Source organism: Monocercomonoides exilis (assembly GCF_001643675.1).
Source record: "Monocercomonoides exilis strain PA203 chromosome Unknown scaffold29-1213020, whole genome shotgun sequence".
Lineage (NCBI taxonomy): Eukaryota > Preaxostyla > Oxymonadida > Polymastigidae > Monocercomonoides > Monocercomonoides exilis.
Genome location: NW_027150574.1, coordinates 142,939 through 160,857, shown reverse-complemented (window position 1 = coordinate 160,857; position 17,919 = coordinate 142,939). Strand labels below are relative to the sequence as shown.

General features: G+C 36.4%; 3 protein-coding genes across 3 annotated transcripts; 1 reads left to right on the top strand and 2 right to left on the bottom strand.

The window, feature by feature from the left end:
- Positions 1-2: 2 nt before the first annotated feature.
- MONOS_10763 (uncharacterized protein) lies at positions 3-5,852 on the top strand (the record flags this gene model as incomplete). The annotated part of the gene is made up of 3 exons (XM_067863240.1): positions 3-175; positions 302-872; positions 1,161-5,852. The coding sequence occupies 3 exons, from the start codon at positions 3-5 to the stop codon at positions 5,850-5,852; spliced, it is 5,436 nt and encodes a 1,811-aa protein (XP_067725286.1).
- Positions 5,853-7,439: 1,587 nt separating this feature from the next.
- On the bottom strand, positions 7,440-12,836 carry MONOS_10761fu10762 (uncharacterized protein; the record flags this gene model as incomplete). Its single annotated transcript, XM_067863239.1, has 2 exons — positions 7,440-12,649; positions 12,700-12,836. The coding sequence occupies 2 exons, from the start codon at positions 12,834-12,836 to the stop codon at positions 7,573-7,575; spliced, it is 5,214 nt and encodes a 1,737-aa protein (XP_067725285.1). The 3' UTR covers positions 7,440-7,572.
- Positions 12,837-15,247: 2,411 nt separating this feature from the next.
- On the bottom strand, positions 15,248-17,182 carry MONOS_17743 (uncharacterized protein). Its single transcript, XM_067870693.1, has 3 exons — positions 17,137-17,182; positions 16,409-17,002; positions 15,248-16,338 (listed from the first exon to the last, which is right to left on the bottom strand). The coding sequence occupies exons 2-3, from the start codon at positions 16,700-16,702 to the stop codon at positions 15,571-15,573; spliced, it is 1,062 nt and encodes a 353-aa protein (XP_067725284.1). The 5' UTR covers positions 16,703-17,002; positions 17,137-17,182; the 3' UTR covers positions 15,248-15,570.
- Between the last annotated feature and the right edge of the window lie 737 nt (positions 17,183-17,919).

Here is a 17,919-nt window from a genome sequence, read left to right as displayed (position 1 = left end):
GCATGAGTTCTTCAAATGAACACAGCGAACAATCATCAGTCTCATTTAAAAAATTAAAATCTTCTAAATTATCTTCAAAAAATTCTTCAAAACGGTCGCAAGTTGGTTCATCCAAAATTGTTTCATCTTCCTCTTTTCCAGCAAAATCAATTGAATATTCTTCAACCTCCAATAAGTATTCATCAAAAAGTGCTTCTAATTCTTTTTCTATTCCAATTTTAAAGCCACTTCTTCCATTTTTCCATAAGAAAAAGAAAATTAGAAGAAAACAAATTCACCATCATGATTCTTCTCGATTAAGACTTTTTTCGAAACGAATAAAAAAAGTTGCAAGAGTATCTGATGATACGATTGATGAAGATATTCTTCCAACATCAATATTAAGATATATTCGCGTTAAAGCACCACCTATTCCATTTGTTCCGGCTCCTATGTCTAGATATCCACCACTTCCAAAATTTGGTGAGTTTGATGAAGAAGAAAAAAGTGTTCTTGAAGCTTCTTCACATTGGCATGGACAATATTTTCCAGTTTGGGATCCAGATGTTCATTCTTTGCCTAAAGATGATGAATCTGCTCCTCTTTATCAAGATCGTGTTCCAGTGATGCTTAACGAAGAACAAGTGAAAGCTCATTGCCAACTTTTACGACCTGGAAATGTATTTAATTGCAAACAAAAATTCATGTCTGTTTTTGGATTCACCAATTGGAGAAAACTGATTCCAGGCAAAGTTGATGACGCGTCTGTTGTGACGTCGCTTGCGTTATTGGCAGCGGCTGAAGAGCGAATGAAGATTGCGTTCATTTCAAATGGCATCTACCCGCAGACTGAGGAAGACGGAGCGTTAATCAATCCATCGGGACATTACAGGGTTCGGTTCTATTTCAACGGAGCTTGGCGAGCAGTCGATGTGGATGATCGATTTCCTGCTCTTCCTGCACCCCAAGAAAAATCCACAGCTTCTTCTTCCTCCTCCTCTTCCTCTTCCTCTTCCTCTTCCTCTTCCTCTTCCTCCTCCTCCTCCTCCTCCTCCTCCTCTTCTTCTTCTTCTTCTTCTTCTTCTTCTTCAAAACCCCTCAAAGACAGCAACAAGAAAAAGAAAAAAACGCCACATTCTGAAGGCACTTTTCTCTGTGCTCACATTCCTTCCTCTCGCGAGATCTGGCCGCAGCTTTTGGAAAAGGCGTATCTGAAAGTGAGGGGCGACAGCTACGGAACGTGGGACTTGCCTTCTGGAGAAACGATGCATTTCTTGGCAGGCTGGATTCCGGAGCTGTGGAGGTTGGAGATGCCACCAGAGGAAGAGGAAGAGGAGGGAGAGGGAGGAGAAGGAGAAGGTGATGAAGAAAGCAATGAAGAAGGAGAGGGAGAAGATGATGAAGATAAAGGAGGTTCAAAGAAGAAGAAGAAGAAGAGAAAAAATAAGAAAAAGAAGGCGTTTTTAACAGACATACCAAAAAGGAAGAAGAAAGAGCCAATTGATGAATTTGCGAATCTCTGGAAGAAAAAAGAAAGTGAAAAAAGAGAAAAAGACAAAGATAAAGACAAAGACAAAGACAAAATCAAAAGTGAAGATGAAAACAAAAGCGGAAAAGAAAAAGGAGAAAAAGGAGGAGGAGAAGGAGAAGACAATGATGATAATGAAGAAGAAGATGATGATGATGGCAATGAACTTCCGCCAGCCGAAGAAGAAATGGCTGAGCGTTGGGCAGATCTTGTGCAGTCGTATGCGACAGGCACGATGCTTGCCACAGCCACGACTGATGCAGACATGCCAGAAGAAGTGATTTCTTCCACAGGATTAGTGCCAGACACTGGCTATGCTATCTTGGATGCTCGTGAGGTGGGAGGGAAAAGGCTGCTGAAGCTGCGTGCGCCGAACAGGAAAAGAGGGTGGAAGGGCGCATATTCACCCACAAAAAGAGGGTTTTGGACGAACGAGCTGAAGACGAAGCTCAATTATGACCCAGCTGCAGCTGCTGCTTCTGATGCAGAAGGCAAAGACAACGGCATCTTCTACATTGGGCTGGGGGATTTGCGGAGGTACTTCCACACGATCAACGTGTCCTGGTCTCCTCTCTTGTTCCCCGTGCAACAGAAGTTCCATTGCTTGTTTGAGGCCAAATATCAGTTTGACGAAGAGCTGCAGAGGACGCTGTATTCCCCGCAGTATCTTGTGAGGAAGGAGAAGAAGCAGATTTACTGGTTTCTGCTCGAAAGGCACTGGGAAGACCTGAGCGATGAAGAACAGTGCGAACCGCCTGACCCGCCAATTGGGCTGCGCTTCCATGTGCATACTGTGCAAAGCAGTGAAAGCAATGAAAACGCGGAGAATTCGGAGAAATCTGAAAGGTCGGAGAAATCGGAGAAACATGAAAGTGACAAAGCAGATGAAGGTGTTGAAAAGAATGAATCAGCAGATGGGCCAAGCAAAGTGAGAGGGCTGGACAATCCGCCGTCTGTGTGCCGTGTGGCAGTGGTGGAGAACCGGGTGGATCCGACGCTCTATCGTGTGTGGATGTATTCACTAGAAAAGATTGACGATGAGTATGAGGGTTACTACACGATGGTGGTGTCGATGATGAACGCGCCGAAGCGGAAGCGGGATTTGCGGTTCACCATCACTGCTTACTCGAACAAACAGATTTCTGTCTCAAGAATACCTCTTGTGCAGTCGAATGAGTGTGTTATTGTCTCTAAAACAAGACCGTATCCGCTGATATTCCCGCTTGCCCCGCGCGTGGGCGCAGAGGTGGTGATGCGGACATCTGTGGCATTGCCTGTTGTGGATGCTGATGAGGAAGAAGAAGAAGAAGAAGAAGAAGATGATGATGATGATGATTATGTTCATGATGTTCATAATGATAAAGTGACAAATGGAAGGACAATGATTGCATCGTCGTACTGTAAGGCTGCTTCACCGATGTGGGGGCATGGAAGAGGAGGAGAAAAGGGAGAAGAAGGAGAAGGAGAAGAAGGAGAAGGGGGAAAAGGAGAAGTTGGAGAAAGAGAAAGAGAAGGAAGAGATAAAAGTGAATCCATTGCTTTCAATGAGTTTCCTCTTTTGTCATCATCATCTTCTCTTTCGTCTCTCTCCTGCGCCCTCTCTCATTCTCCTCCTTTCCCTTGTCTTGTCGATTGCCCTGGTGACAACTCATTCACAATGAATCTGACTGATCAATCGCCGTTTCTGCCGTATATTCGAATTGCACAGGTTTTGTTTGCTCCGCAGTTCAATGTGACAATAAGACCAGTTGGTTTGAATGCTGCTAATGAAGATTTGTTATCGTCATCATTAACTTCTTCTTCTTCTTCTTCTTCAATATCTTCCTCTTCTTCTCTATTACCTTTTTCTTCCACATCATCATCTTCTTCTTCTTTGACATCTTTATCATCTTTATCATCCTCTTCTCTTTCTTCCTCTTCCTCTTCTTCTTCTCCTTCTTCCAGTTGTTATCTTTCCTATGCTGACATCCCCCCAGTTCCTGACACCTCCACCCTCACCTGCACATTATATTCACCTGGCTACACGCTCGTTCTTGACAACGATTTATTATGCCCTTCAAGGTTGTATGCTAATTCGTCCTCATCATCATCATCATCTTCTTCTTCTTCTTCTTCTTTATCTTTATCTTCTTCTTCTCCTCTTCCCAGTGCAAGATTATTGTCGCCTCTGAACAGAACACGAGCTTTATCTCCCAATAGCAGAAGTAACAGCAGCATTGGATTTGGGGCTGGAGCTGGTTATGGGGGTAGTTATGGAGGTGATGCTAATGCTCTTCCAACTTCTCCCTCTCGAAAAGATAGAGTGATGTCACCAACTGCAAGAAAAAAGTTGCTTTCAAATCCTCCTTCTTCTTATTCTTCTTCCTTATCCTCCTCTTCTTCTTCTCTTCCTCGTCTTTCTTCTTCTTCTTCTTCTTCTTCATTTGCTTCTCTTACTTCAACTGCCTCGATGGCTCGTCTTCTTTCTCCGACTCACAACAAAAGACCGCTTGCTGTTCAACATCTGGCCAATCGCCCTTTTCTCTTGCAGCCTCCGCCAAATGCTCGTTTGCCTTCTTTTTCAAATTCATATTCGAATTCTGCATCTTCTTCTTCTTCCTCTTCCTCTTCCTCCTCTTCTTCTTCTTCTTGTATTCTTCCTCCTCTCTTATCTTCACAAGAATCATTTGCTTCTCTCGTGACCTCTGCTTCCAACGCCTCCTTCGCTTCTCTTTCTCCTTGCTCACCACGATCACCTTCTCCTTCTCTTTCTCTTTCTCCCCCTCCATCTTTTTCTCCTTCTCCTTCTCCTTCTCCTTTCCCTTTATCCCCTCGTTCTTCTCTTCGAAGACAAATGTCGAAAATTCATTCACAATCACAATCTCAATCTCAATCTCAATCAAATTCTCTTTCATTTCCTTCTCCTTCTCTTTCTCCTTCTTTATCTTCTTCTTCTTTGCCTTCTTTGCCTTCTTTTTACCCCAATCCTTTTCTTAAGCTTTCAAGAGAAGACAAACCAGGTGATGTTTCCATCACAATTGACAGCAAGTCATTCACTGAATTCTATTTGGATGCTGAAGAACTGAAGACACAGCCAGCATCGATTGAGGAGATGATAAAAAAAGCAAGTGCTTCTGTTGCTTCTTCTGCTATTTCTTCTTCAAATTCTTCTTCTTCTTCTTCTTCTTCTTCCTCTTCTTCCTCATCATCATCATCTTCATCATCATCATCTTCATCATCATCATCTTCTTCTTCTTCTCATTCTCCCTCAAATGCCATCTCTCCATTCACAATGATTGACAGGCGGTATGCTCCTTCCACACATCACTTCCTCTTCCACCAGTCAGCCACACAAATGATATACTCATTCTCTTCTGATAAAACATCATCTTCATCATCGTCATCATCATCATCTTCTTCTTCTTCTTCAATAACAAAATCTTCCTCCTCTTCCAAATCCCGCTATCTCCGCATCATCGCCCCCTCTCCACTCTCCAGCATTGAGCACAACTCCATCTTCACCCTCCGAATTGCTCCTCCGCTCGGCTTCGTCGCCCAAATCGAGCAAATCCCGCAGCCGTGGCTGTCAGCGCGGTATCAGCTGAGCTGGTTTGGCGTGGCGGGAAAGATCGACAAGGCGAAAGCGAATAGCAAGCAGGTGTTTCGGAGGTTTTTGATGATCGAGGCGGAGTATGAGACTGATGTGTATATCCAGTTTCTGTTCAAGACGAATGAAATGGTGATGTACAACCCCTTTTTCACGGTTTATCCGTATTCTGTTGTGAAGCCAGAGAAAAGCGACGGGAAGGAAGAAGCAGACGGGTTTGATGTGGTCGCGAAGAACGTGATAAGAAGACTGACTTTGAAGAATGAGTCGTTAAACAGGAAAGAAAGGCTCTTTGATTCGGATGTGAGGTCGAATAAGAACTATGCGCATCGGTTTCCTTCCACTTTGCGGTCAGATTTTGAGTCAGCTGATGAAGCACTGCATGTGGCGTGCTCGGCAGGATCGGGGCATTTTGTAGGGAGGCCGTTGGTGGAAGGCGAGGAGAGGAAGAAGAAGAAGAGGAGGAAGAAGGAAAGGGAAAAGGAATTATCTAATGATTTTAATGCTTCTTCTTCTTCTTCTTCTCTTTCTTCTTCTTCTTCTTCTTCTGCAGCTGCTGCTTCTTCATCCAAAACCACAATTGACAAAACTTCTTCTGTTGCTATTGTAAACAAAAAAATGGAGAAAGCAGAGAAAGAAAGGATAAGAGTGCAAGGAAGGTATATTTTGGAGGTTGGTGTGTCTTTTGTGGAGACGGTGCATTATTTGGCATTTATTTGGACGAATAACTCAAGGGTTGCTTTATATTCGTTGGTTTAGTTGAGGAGAAGATTTATGTATTTTTTGATTTTTATCATTTATCATTTTCATTTTATTTTATTTTATTTTATTTAATTTTTTCATTTTTATTTGAATATGTTTATTTTTCTTTTAAGTTTTTGGTTAAGTTGTTGAAATCAGTGTTAAAAAGGATGTGAAATATGTTTTTATCAATAAACTTTTCTGTTTTATTTTGCACTTTCAATTTGAATTTATCATTTGTTCGCATTTATGTTATCGTTATTGATATCTCCATGTTACATTTATTTCAGTATCTTTCAACTTTTTGTTTTTAAAAATATTTTTTTTGAAAAATTTTATGAATTATAAACGCAACGACTTATGCATTTAATTTTTTTCATTTATTCAATGTATGTTTTTTTTAACGAATTTTCGATTATTTCCTTCAATTGCTGACCTTTCATAATCACGCTTCATATTTATTTTATTTATTTATTTATTTATTTTTTATCATTTTTATTTATATTTTAGCATCACGCAGTCACTTCATTGTTTCTCTTTTGTCTTCTTTTTTGAAAATTAAACAATTTTTTTATTCTTCTTCTTCTTTTTCTTTTTCTTTTTCTTTTTCTTTTTCTTTTTCTTTTTCTTTTTCTTTTCATTTTCTTTTGTTTCAGACAATTTTTTATCCGAATGAATTCATAGAAGTTAACAATTTATATGTTCAGTTTTTATTGAATTCGTATGCAAGTTTTTTATGAATTTACATTTTTATGTTTTTCATTTATGTTTGTTTATGTTTGTGTTTTCTATCATTAACGAAGTCTTTTTTTTTTTTTTTTTTTTTTTTTTTTTTTTTTGATGCGAAAATCTTTCTGAAGTTCAAATAAAAAATAAGAAAAGAAAGGAAAAATATTTTTCTTTATGTTTATTTATGATAAAAAATCATTTTTCGCAGTTTCTTCGCTATCAAGAAGGATTCAAGTTAAAAACTATGTGGAAGAAAAATCAAAATTATTTTTCTAATCGAAATTTTAGTTTTCTATGAAGCAGGAAGAAAACGAGAAAAAAAGAAACAAAATTTGACATGAAAGGAAAAAGGAATTTAATGATACATATTTTACAGTACAGCTCTCTCCATTTAGTTGTTTTGTCTTCATTTTATTTTTATAATTAAAAAATGAATAAGCATACTGAATCTTTTCGAAAAGAATAAGGATTAAAGGAAAAAAGAAAAAAGAAATAGAAAGAAAAAGATAAAAAGACAAAAGATAGAAAAAGAAAAGGCAAAAATAGAAAAAGCAAAATATCAGAATTCAAAGACATTTCAAACAGCAAATAAAAAGAAACAAATTAAAATTAGATAAAGAAATCACAAAATATCAACTTTTTTTTTTCACATTTAAATTTCAACATAAACACACAAAAAGATGTTTAATCTTGGAAAACCAAGAAAAAATGTTGCAAATGAATGAAAATCACTCGGAATTTTTATCAAAAAAATTCAAAATTTTGAAATAAAAAATAAATAAATAAATAAATAAATAAACAATAAATAAAAAAGTTCAGTCTGAAATAGAACAAATGAATCATACAGCCTCGTTTCAAATACAGCATTTTATTTTATTTTATTTTATTTTATTTTTCTTTTCTTTTCTTTTTGAGTTACACCCAAAATCAAACAACACAAATTAAAAATAAATTAAATTAAATTAAATTAAAAATGGTTTTTTTTTTCTCTCAATTTTTTTTTCACTTTTCAAAGATCGTTATCCATCCAATTAAACAGATGCTCCGCTGCTATTTCATTTCCCCTTTTCTCTCCCTTTCTCCTCCCTTCCCCTCTCGTTCCTGCCCTCCTTCTATGTCTTGTGTCTTCTTCTTCTTCTTCTTCTTCATATTCCTCATCTTCTTCTTCATATTCTTCATATTCTTCTGCTTCTTCTTCCTCATCTTCAACATTTTCATTCACTTCCTCCCTCTCATTCTTTCTTCCTCTTCTTCCTTGTCTCTCTTGCTCCTTCCATATTCCATTTTCTCCTTCTCCTCCTCTTCTCCTTTCTCTTTCTCTTTCTCTTTCTCCTCTTCCTCTCCCTTCTCTTCCTTCTCTTCTTCCTTCTCTTCCTCTTTCTCTTCTTCCTCCTCCTCCTTCTCCTCCTCCTCTTCCTCTCCCTTCTTCTTCTTCTTCTTCTTCTTCTTTATTCCCCATCGCCAAATCCAATGCACTTCTGATGTCTGTTGGAGCCATTGTAGAAAGAGTGCCTGTGAATGACGCTAAAGAGACGCTTGCTGAGACAAAGCCAGAGGGAGAAGGAGAAGAAGGAGATGGAGAAGGAGAAGATGAAAAGGAAGAAGAAGAAATGGAAGATAAAGAAGAAGAGGAGGAGGAAGATAAAGAAGAAGACAAAGAATTTGAAAAAGAAGAAGAAATTGAAGAAGAAGAAGAAGAACCCGAAGAAGGCACCAGCGGAACTGCGAAAATAGGGGAAGGTGCGACAGAAGGCGAAGAAAGGACAGAAGCGAAAGCAGGAGAGAAAACGGGAGAAGGTGTGGGAAGATGAGAAGATCGGAAGGGAGTTGAAGAGGGGGAGTTCATGGCAGCAGTCAGTGCGATGAGAGGGGGAGAGGAAGAAGGAGAAGGAGAAGAGGAGAGAGAAGAAGAAGAAGAAGAAGAAGAAAGGGAAGAAGAAGAAGAAAGAGAAGAAGAGAAGGAAGAGGAGGAGAGGGAAGAAGAAGAAGAGGAGGAGGAGGAAGAAGAAATGGGAAGAGGAAGAGGAAGAGGGGTTGAATGAGAAAGAGAATGAGAAAATGAAAGAGAAGGAGAAGGAGAAGGAGACGAAGATGAAGATGAAGATGAAATAGAAGAAGAAGAAGAAGAAGAAGAAAAGGAAGAAGAAGAAGGCGATTGAAGAATTCTTCCTTTTGTTTCACCGCGCACTCCTTCAAACGAAAGCAGCGAGCCAATTTTTGTTTGAAATATTCTTTTTGGACGAGCTTTGCCTCTTTCTCTTTCTCTTCCTTTTCTTCCTTCGTCTCTATCATCATCATCTTCTTCTTCTTCTCTTTCTCCTTCATCATCTTTGTCGTAATCATCATCACCATCATCATCATCATCTGTGTCAAAGATTGAGCTCAATGCTGCCATCTGCATGCTCTTCTTCGCATCGTTTGCTTTCCGCTTCTCTTCTGCCTCCTTCTCCTGCCTCTTCTTCTCCTCTGCCATCTTCTTCTCTATTCTTCTTCCCAACTCTTCAGTATAACTCTTGATTTGCTCGTCTTCTCTTCTTTTTCTCTCTTTCATCGCAAATCTTGCGCTGTCTAAATCTCTTTGGTGTCTGTTGTGATCGCTGCTGTTGTTGAAGAAGGCATAGCAAGAGGTGGAAGAGAAAGAAGGAGAAGAGGAAGAATAAGAAGATGGTGATGGTGATGATGAAGAGAGAGAGGAAGAAGAGGAAGAAGAAGAGGAAGAATTTATGTTTCTCAACCCATTCCATCCAAACGATCGCTTTCTCAATATTCCTCCTTCTTCTCTTTCTCCTCCTCCTCTTTCTCCTTCATTCCAATCATTAACATCATTTTCTTCTTCTTCTTCTTCTTCTTCCTCACCTCTTCTTCTTCTTCTTCCCTCTGCTCCTCCCTTCGCCGCTATCTCCTGCACTCTCTTCTTCATCTCCCCTTCTTCCCTCCTCCTCTCCCTCTCCCACATCGCACTCGCCTTCTTTTCTCGCTCAATCCGCTCTGCCCATTCGATTTCCCTCTGTTTCCTCTTCTCTTCTCTTCTCTTCCTTCTTCTTTCTCTCTCTTCGAACGATTTGGCTGCTCTTATTTTGTGCTGTATCTGTTGCAGCTCGTCTTTTTGAAGCTTTTTGGCGCGGCGGAGCATCTGCTGCTTGTCAGAGAGGAGAGAAAGAGGAGAAGAAGAAGAAGAAGAGGAAGAAGAGGAAGAAGAGGATGACTGTGATTCAGATGAGATATTGTTGTTCAGATTGTTTTCTTTTGGAGAAGAAGAAGAAGATGCTGTTGATGATAACTCTGTTGAAGTGACTGAAGATGATGAATTATCAGAAGAAGAAGAAGAAGAGGGGGAGGAGGTGGAGGAAGAATACGAAGAAGGTGAAGAAGCTGACGATGAAGAAGAAGAATACGAAGAAGGGGAAGAAGAAGAAAGAGAAGAAGAATTAAGTTGTGGACGAAGAGTGATGTGTTGTGTGATTGTGGTGTTTGGATAAGAATAAGAGAAAGGAAATGAAGAGGAAGAAAAGGGAGAAAGAATGGAAGAAAATATGGAAGAAGAAGAGGAAGAGGAAGAAGAAGAAGCAGAGGAAGAAGAAGATGATGATAACGATGATGAAATCGAAGAAGAAAGAGAAGGAGAAGAAAGAGAAGGAGAAAGAGAAGAGGAGGAAGAAAGAGAAGAAGAAGGTGAAAATGTGATATCAAATGGATAAAACATGGAGCGACTAAAAGACTGAAACAAAGAGAAGTCATTTTCTCCTTCATCAAAAGAAGAAGAAGAAGAGGAGGAGGAGGAGGAGGAGGAGGAGGAGGAGGAGGAGGAAGAGGAAGAAGAGGAAGAAGAAGAAGAAGAAGAGGAAGAAGAAGAAGAAGAAGAGGAAGAAGAAGAAGAAGAAGAAGAAGAAGAAGAAGAAGAAGAAGAAGAAATCGCATTTCTATCAACTTCCTTCACAATTGCATCTAATTGTCTATTGTTCAATTTATTGCTTTTAACAGCATTTTCTTTTATTTCTCTATTCATTTCTTCATTTCCTTCTTCATTTCTTCTTCCTCTTCTCCCTCCTTCCTCTTCCTCTTCCTCTTCTTCTTCTTCTTCCTCTTCCTCTTCCTCCTTCTCCTTTTCCTTCTCCTTCTCCTTCTCCTTCTCCTTCTCCTTCTCCTTCTCCTTCTCCTTCTCCTTCTCCTTCTCCTTCTCCTCCTCCTCCTCCTCCTCATTTTCTTCTTTTCCTCTTCTCTGTGATAATTTCTCATTCACTCTGTTTTCATACATTCTGCTTCTTTTCAGTGAAGTCTGTTGAAATGTCACACAACACCTTCTGTTCAGCGCCCTTGCCATTTTTTCCTTTCTCTGCTTCTCTTTCTGTTTGTTGGCTTCTTCCATCGTTTGCATTTCATTGAATTCATTTCTGTTATTATTACTGTTATTGTTACTATTATTATTATTATTATTATTTCTTTCATTTCCTTCTTTTTTTCCCTCTTCTCCTTCTTCTCCTTCTTCTCCTTCTCCCTCTTCTCCTCCTTCTCCTTCCAATTTCTCCTTCATCATCATCTTCCTCCATTTCTCTCTTTCTTTCGCATTCGGAGTAATTCTTGCACCTGCCGGCAAAACACGCGGCAGCAGCGAAAGCGGCGCATCGGCTGCCGGCAAAACAGATTCTGCTTTTTGGAAGAGATTTGATTGTGGGTTGTTTTGGAGAAGAGGGTGAGAAGAAGAAGATGAAGGAAAGGGAGAAGAAGGAGAGGGTGAAGGGGAAGGAGAGGGAGAAGGAGAAGGAGAAGGAGAAGAAGGAGAAGGTGTATGAGATTGAGATTGATGTTGAGATAGAGGTTGGAGTTTAGATAAAGAGGAAGAGGAAGTTGAGGAGGAAAGAAAAAGAGAAGGAGAAGAAGAAGAAGAAATTGTTGAGGAGAAGACATGGGGTGAGTTATATCCAGAAGAAGTGAGTGGAGTGGGAGGAGAAGAAGCATTTGCATCCATTGATGATGATGATGATGAGGAGGAGGAGGAGGAAGAAGAGGAAAAGGAAGTGTTTTGATAGGAAGAAGAAGAATTTGCAGCTGAAGCAGTTGAAGCATCCAAAGCAGCAAGAGAGTCCTGGTGTGTTGTGGAGAAAGCAGGAGCAGGAGAAGGTGAAGCTGAAGGTGAAGCTGAAGGGCAGGCAGAGGAAGACGGGGTGACACAATGGAGAGAAGGCGAAGGGGCAGTTGGAGTGAAGGAAGAAGGCGGGAGATGCGACGGAGGCACAGCTGAGGGAGTCATGAGTGGGGACTGCACGTCAAACGATGGGGTGTCGATGACTCTGGAAGAAGAAGAGGAGGAAGAGGAAGAAGAGGATGAGGAGAAGGAAGAGGAAGAGGAAGAGGGGGGAAAGGAGGAAGAGGGGGAAGGAGATGATGATGAAAGAGAAGAGGATGAGGATGATGAGGATAAGGAGGAAGAAGCAATTGCATTGGAAATAGAAGCAGTTGTTGCAGAAGAAGAAGAAGAAGCAGAAGAAGCAGAAGAAGAAAGAGAAGTAAGAGAAGAAGAGGAAAGATTGTTAGCTTCTGTTGCAGAAGGGTATCCATTTGCAACAGCAAGCGAACGAGACTCAGCAGCAGCGAGAATTGCAGATGAAATGCCAGTGTCTTTGGATTGCTGGGCAGGAGAAGCAGTTGCAGAGGGAGGACATGGAGAGGCAGCTGAAGGGCTTTGAACAGGGAGCTGCTGAGCTTGCTGTATCAGCTGCGACGACTGGGTGCCTGGCACAGGCTGTGGGAGAGCAGCAAATGGGGTTGGTGGCGCTATGAATCTTGATTGAAACTGATGTGGGGTTGCTGCTTTATTCGCGGAAGGTGCAACAAAGCGCGACTGATACTGCGGTTTGTTTGCCTGAGCTGGTGAGAAAAAGGAACTTCTCTTTTCAGAGCTCTGTTGAGATATCATCTGCTCCAAAGACTTTTGTGGTGGCATATTTTGCACGAACTTTGAACTTCCTGGAGATGAAGTTCCAGGTAACGAATCTGAAGATTGAGTAGAAGAGATTGGTGTTGGTTGAATTTGAAGATTTTCACCTATTGCTTGATTAGGATGTGCATCTGATGCATCTTTGCGATGCCTAAAAAACCAAATGAATTCATTAACATTCAATAAAAAGTATTTACAAACTGCTGAATGAGTAACAAAGTTTTTATGGTTTGAGAAATAGTTTTCAAAATTTGATCGCAAGCGAAAGGAGTTGGAAGTTCTTGAATTTTGCTATGCAGGGTATCAATCTGATTTGTAAGAAATTGGTCAGGAGGCATTTTATTTGAAACAATTATCTTTAAAAAATTGATGAGATGAAAGATTTTTACAATACATATTTTATTAAATCACACTTTAACTTTCTTTATAAAACGATTCAACCCATCCGAATGAGAGGATACGAACAAACTTGTTGCAGTTGTTGTAAATGAAGAAGAAACAATAGAATTGTCAATTTGTTGAAAAATATGATTGACAGATGCAACGGGTATTTTTGTATCCATTTGCTAGAATAGTTGAAATATCTAGCTTTCAATCAATCCCAAGAATAATTAACAAAATTCTTTGTTTGATCAAGAAAGCCCCAATTTTTTTTCTGATGACAAAATTTTTTATGAGAATAAATATTAAATGTTTTTCTTATTATTCAATTCTGGTTTGTGGGTGAAAAATGTCTTGTGGAGAAAAAAATAAACTTTTGAAAGAGAATACATTCAAAAGCTTTGTTGAAAGCATTCATGGGGTTTTAAGAAGCAAACAAGGATAAATTCAAATACGTGTTGTAATTTCTGATAAATTGCAAATGTTAAATTTTCAGGTTCCATGGAATTTGATGTATTCCTAAAATTCTTGAAATTGATCTGTCAAAAAGAGCCTTCATGCAAACTGACACAAATAAAAAAATCCAATATTCAATGATGTGGGTCAAAATCATATTTGGCACATCGATTGAAAGAATTCAAGGAAAAAAAGAAAAAATATCTTTGAACCTGAAATATAATAATTTGCGATTTATCAAAAAAAAAAAAAAAAAAAAAAAAAAAAAAAAAAAAAAAAAAAAAAAAAAAAAAACCTCGCATTTTTCGAAAATTGAAAAGATTTTTCTGATAAAAAAGAAAATTTCATAATGACCATTTATTGAAAAGCCTTCGTTTCTAATGATTGTTCAAATAATAAAATCCATCCAATTAGCGCTTTAATGAAATTCCAAATTTTTTATGAAAAAAACAACATTATTCAGTCAAAACTAGCTATTATTTCAACAGGTTTAGCACAACTTTATGTGATCATATCCGATTGTGATAATAAGCAATGTGAATTTTCACAGAATAATCACAATAATTTATTTTTCTTTTCATTAATTGAATGATTATTTTTGAAACCATATTTTTTCAATCAATAATTTTTGATTGAATTTTTGATATGAATAGTCTTAAATGGTGTAAAATATTGACTTTCAAGCTTTTTGTGCACAAAACGTGAAAAAATTGTTTCGCTTATTACATTTTTAAACTTTATCGGATTTCAAAAAATTTTTGTTTTTCTTATCTGTTTACAGGTTTCGTAGAAATCAAAATATAAAGTTTTCCAATATTTCACGAATGTCAAAAAAATGGAACCATTTTTATAATGTTTTTTGATCAAAAAAAGTTAATAGAAAATGTATAATTTTTCAATGAAAATGCCTGAAATAAAATATTTTGCCCCAAATGAACACTGAAAAAAGATCTGTTAAATGATGCCTTTTCCTTTTTTTTTTCTTTTTTTGTTAAACAATGACTCTTGAAACGATTGATGAACATTTTCAATTTGAACTACAATTATTTAACAAATGAAACAAAATATTTGACTTCAGGCATTTTTCATTGAAAAATTATGAGCTTTTGATTAACTTTTTATTATCAAAAAAATGGAAAAAATTGGTTTCTTTTTTCATACATATGTGAGATCACAAAACATTGTGTTATTATATCAATGATGTTTGTTTACAGATATGAAAATCGAAATAATTTTGTAATAAGAGAAAGCGATATAAAGTTATGAGAAAAGCAATTATTTTGTGCTTTATGCAAAAAAAAGCTTGAAAGTCCATATTTTCCCCCAAATGACAATGAATTTTCAAAATGACAAACATCCCGAAAAAAGTGATGATTTCAAAAATAATTTTCATGATTTAATGTCGCTTTTCTCCATTTTTGAAAATTCTTCACAAAAAAATATTTTTTAAAAGTTATTACTATTTAAGTTATGAGTTAACATTATTTGGACAAATTGAAACATTTTCTCTGAATTATCGAAAAGGGAGAATGTTGATCAAAAAATCATTAATTCATTGTTAAAATTACACACAGAAATTTTTGAATGCGATTATATATATTTAGTCCTTTGATTATATGAAATGAAAAATGAATGGAAAAAGGAAAATTTTTTTATCATAGAAAAATGAAACGATAAACGATATTGATTATATTCGATGAGTTTTTGTCCGGTTTTGACTGAAATCCATTCATTGGAAAATTTTATGATTTCAAAAAGGATCATCAACATTAATAAAATGGGAAAAAATATCTTCCTTTTTGAATTTTGTTCCATCCACCATTTTTTAAACTTTTTCGTAATTCAATAATCAAACTATATTATTTTGACATTATAATGTTCAACTTATAATGAGAAGAAACAAGAAAAAGTTCAAACAAATCTCTGTTTTTTTTTCATAAATGAAATTATAAAATCTCAAACAAACATTTAACAAACAATAAACTTGTTTTGAAACCATAAAAACTAACAAGAAGCTTCAAATAATCACATTCAAATGCTTGGAAAGTATTTTATCATTTTTGAGACATCCAAAAATAAAAATTAAAATAAAAATTAAAATGTCAAATAAATTAAAATGATGAAAAAATAATTTGAAAATTAAAAACTGAAATACTCCAGGTTTTTATTTTCTTTTTATAATGTCATTTTTTGGAAATCTTATTATCAAAAAGGAATTGGAAAGTTGCAAGGAATTCATTTCCATACAAAATAATCTGATGAGTTGATGAAATTTCTGGAAATACGAAGTGGGCTTGGGAAGCTCAAGATTTCTTGAAAACTTATCATTAAATCTTCAAATCCTTCTTCCTCCATTTTTTCGAACATCCTTCTTTTAATAATCTTCCTTTTTGAATTGTTAGTTTCTTCTGAATTCAAATAACTCATTCCACTCAATTCTTTGGAAATAAACATGAATATGCTAAGACAACTCCATGTTGGATCATTCTCCAATGTTGGCCAGCAGATTTCATCCAAGCAAACTTCAACAGCACCACCTTTCAAAAGATCTTCAACATTCGCCTCTCTTCTTTCGAAGATAATATATAAAATATATATATATTGTGATCGTAGGTCTCTATAGTTCATCTTTGACAATTTGCACATATTCGCAATGCAGGAAAATAGCTCAACGAATTCGTTTCTGTTGAATTTGCAGTGAGCATATGTATTACACAGGGAAAAACCCCATCTTTCAATGATCCAAATATTTTTTGACAAATTCTCCTCTTTTTTCTTTTCGAACCAATTCACGTATCTGGTTAAATCGACAAGTTCTCTTATGGTCTCACTCACAAAATGAAGGTCATCATCAATTATAATCTGAATTTTTGGATCAAAAAACGATCTTCTTGTTAGAATTCTCCAAGCAGCTTGATATGCAAGATGAGAGAGGTTGCGATGTTCTTGATGATATTTCATAATTTCTGTAATCTTGCACAATAAAAGTTCGCTATCTCTATTCTATTTTATTATCAATACATTTGTACATTTAAAATATTGCTTTATGCAAAAAAAGGTACGGAATACACACATAATGCCTTTCAATTTTACTCAAAATTACAATTGCAATTTCAACTTCTGCTCGAGTTTCTTCATCTTCATTTTTGTGCGAGGCAGCTATTAAAAGATTCGTTACACAAATTGAAATTAATTCTGACGGCCCTTCATAAAAATAATCGAAATAATTACTTAAACAAAGAAAACATTCGCAAAGATCAATTAACAGCTTTTCATTCTTCTCTTCTTTTTTATTCTCTTCATCAATAATCATTTTCATTATTCTTTCACGCAATGAAGAAGAATCAATTTTTTCATTCCATATCATTTTCTTCACATTACAATATCCAACGTTCTTCAATAGCAAAATGGAGTTTCCTTGAGATAATCTCTTTTCTTCAATCAATTTGTCAATTTCATTAAATTTTTCAACTGAAAAAATATCATAAATTCTCTCTTTTCCATTTTGTCCATCAACAATTTCATTTCACATATTGTCTGAATTTGATCAAAAGAGCAGCTGACAAATCGTGAATACATTTCTTCAAAATTCAACATAAAATAAGGTTCAATAAATAAAAGTTCTCACGATTTGCTAACCTAAAAACATTTTTGTCAGAGTTGAACCCTGAATTTTCAACGAAGATTCGTGAATACAATATGAAACATTGCCGATAATTGTTCAACCAATTCATTGAAATAAAAATTGTTTAAATATGCCAACGTCTGAAAAACGAAGGAGAGAAAAATATTTAAGCTAACCTCTTTCTCATTCATGTCGAAACTCATTTTGTCTATTTGATGTTTTTTCGATGATCCAATAATGGGGGAAGCTATCAATAATGAACAAATTTTTCAAAATTTATTTATATTTTATAACTATTTTGAGTAATATGGCTATGTTTGATGTTTTCAAATATTCATATCGAATTATTCGAGCAAAATGAAAAAATTAGTAATTTTTGTTCATTTTTGAAATAACAAAAGAAAACATAACAAAGAGAGATGAATAAGAAATCGATTGATTGACGTTGAAGTTTTTCCTTTTCAATGAAGGATAATCGACTTAGATTTTGGATGATTGGAAGCACGATGAGGGAGAAAGAAAAATAATGAAAGAGATTGTAAAACAAATTATGTATTTTCAACCCAAACAAAAGGTTTTTTCTTGCTATTTATTTGAAAGAAAAAGAACATTTATCGAGATCTTCAAAGCCTAAAACTTGATTTATTAAATGCAAATGAAAGCTTCACATTCTTTCCCCATATCGTTTTATATATTTTTATTCAAATAACCTTTTTATTATTTGGAAAAAACCTTTAAAAAGCAATTTTTCTCTTTCTTCAATTCAAATAATTACTGTTTCTTCTGTCAGACTTAGTGAGAGTCTTTTTGCAAATTTGGACAAAACTGTTAAAGTTCTTCATGTTGCTGATATGGCGCTTTTTCTGAAGTCTTTGTGTTTTCAATTCACTTTATTTTTTCAGATATGTTTTGAGATATTTGATCTTTTCATTCATTGGAATATTATTTGTGCAACTGTG

Coding starts and splice junctions, on each gene's coding strand:
- MONOS_17743 (XM_067870693.1), bottom strand. CDS start 16,702: ATGATATGGAATGAAAAAATTGATTCTTCTTCATTGCGTGAAAGAATA. Junction 16,339..16,408: donor GTAAAATTGAAAGGCATTAT/GTGTGTATTCCG, acceptor ATAATAAAATAG/AATAGAGATAGCGAACTTTT.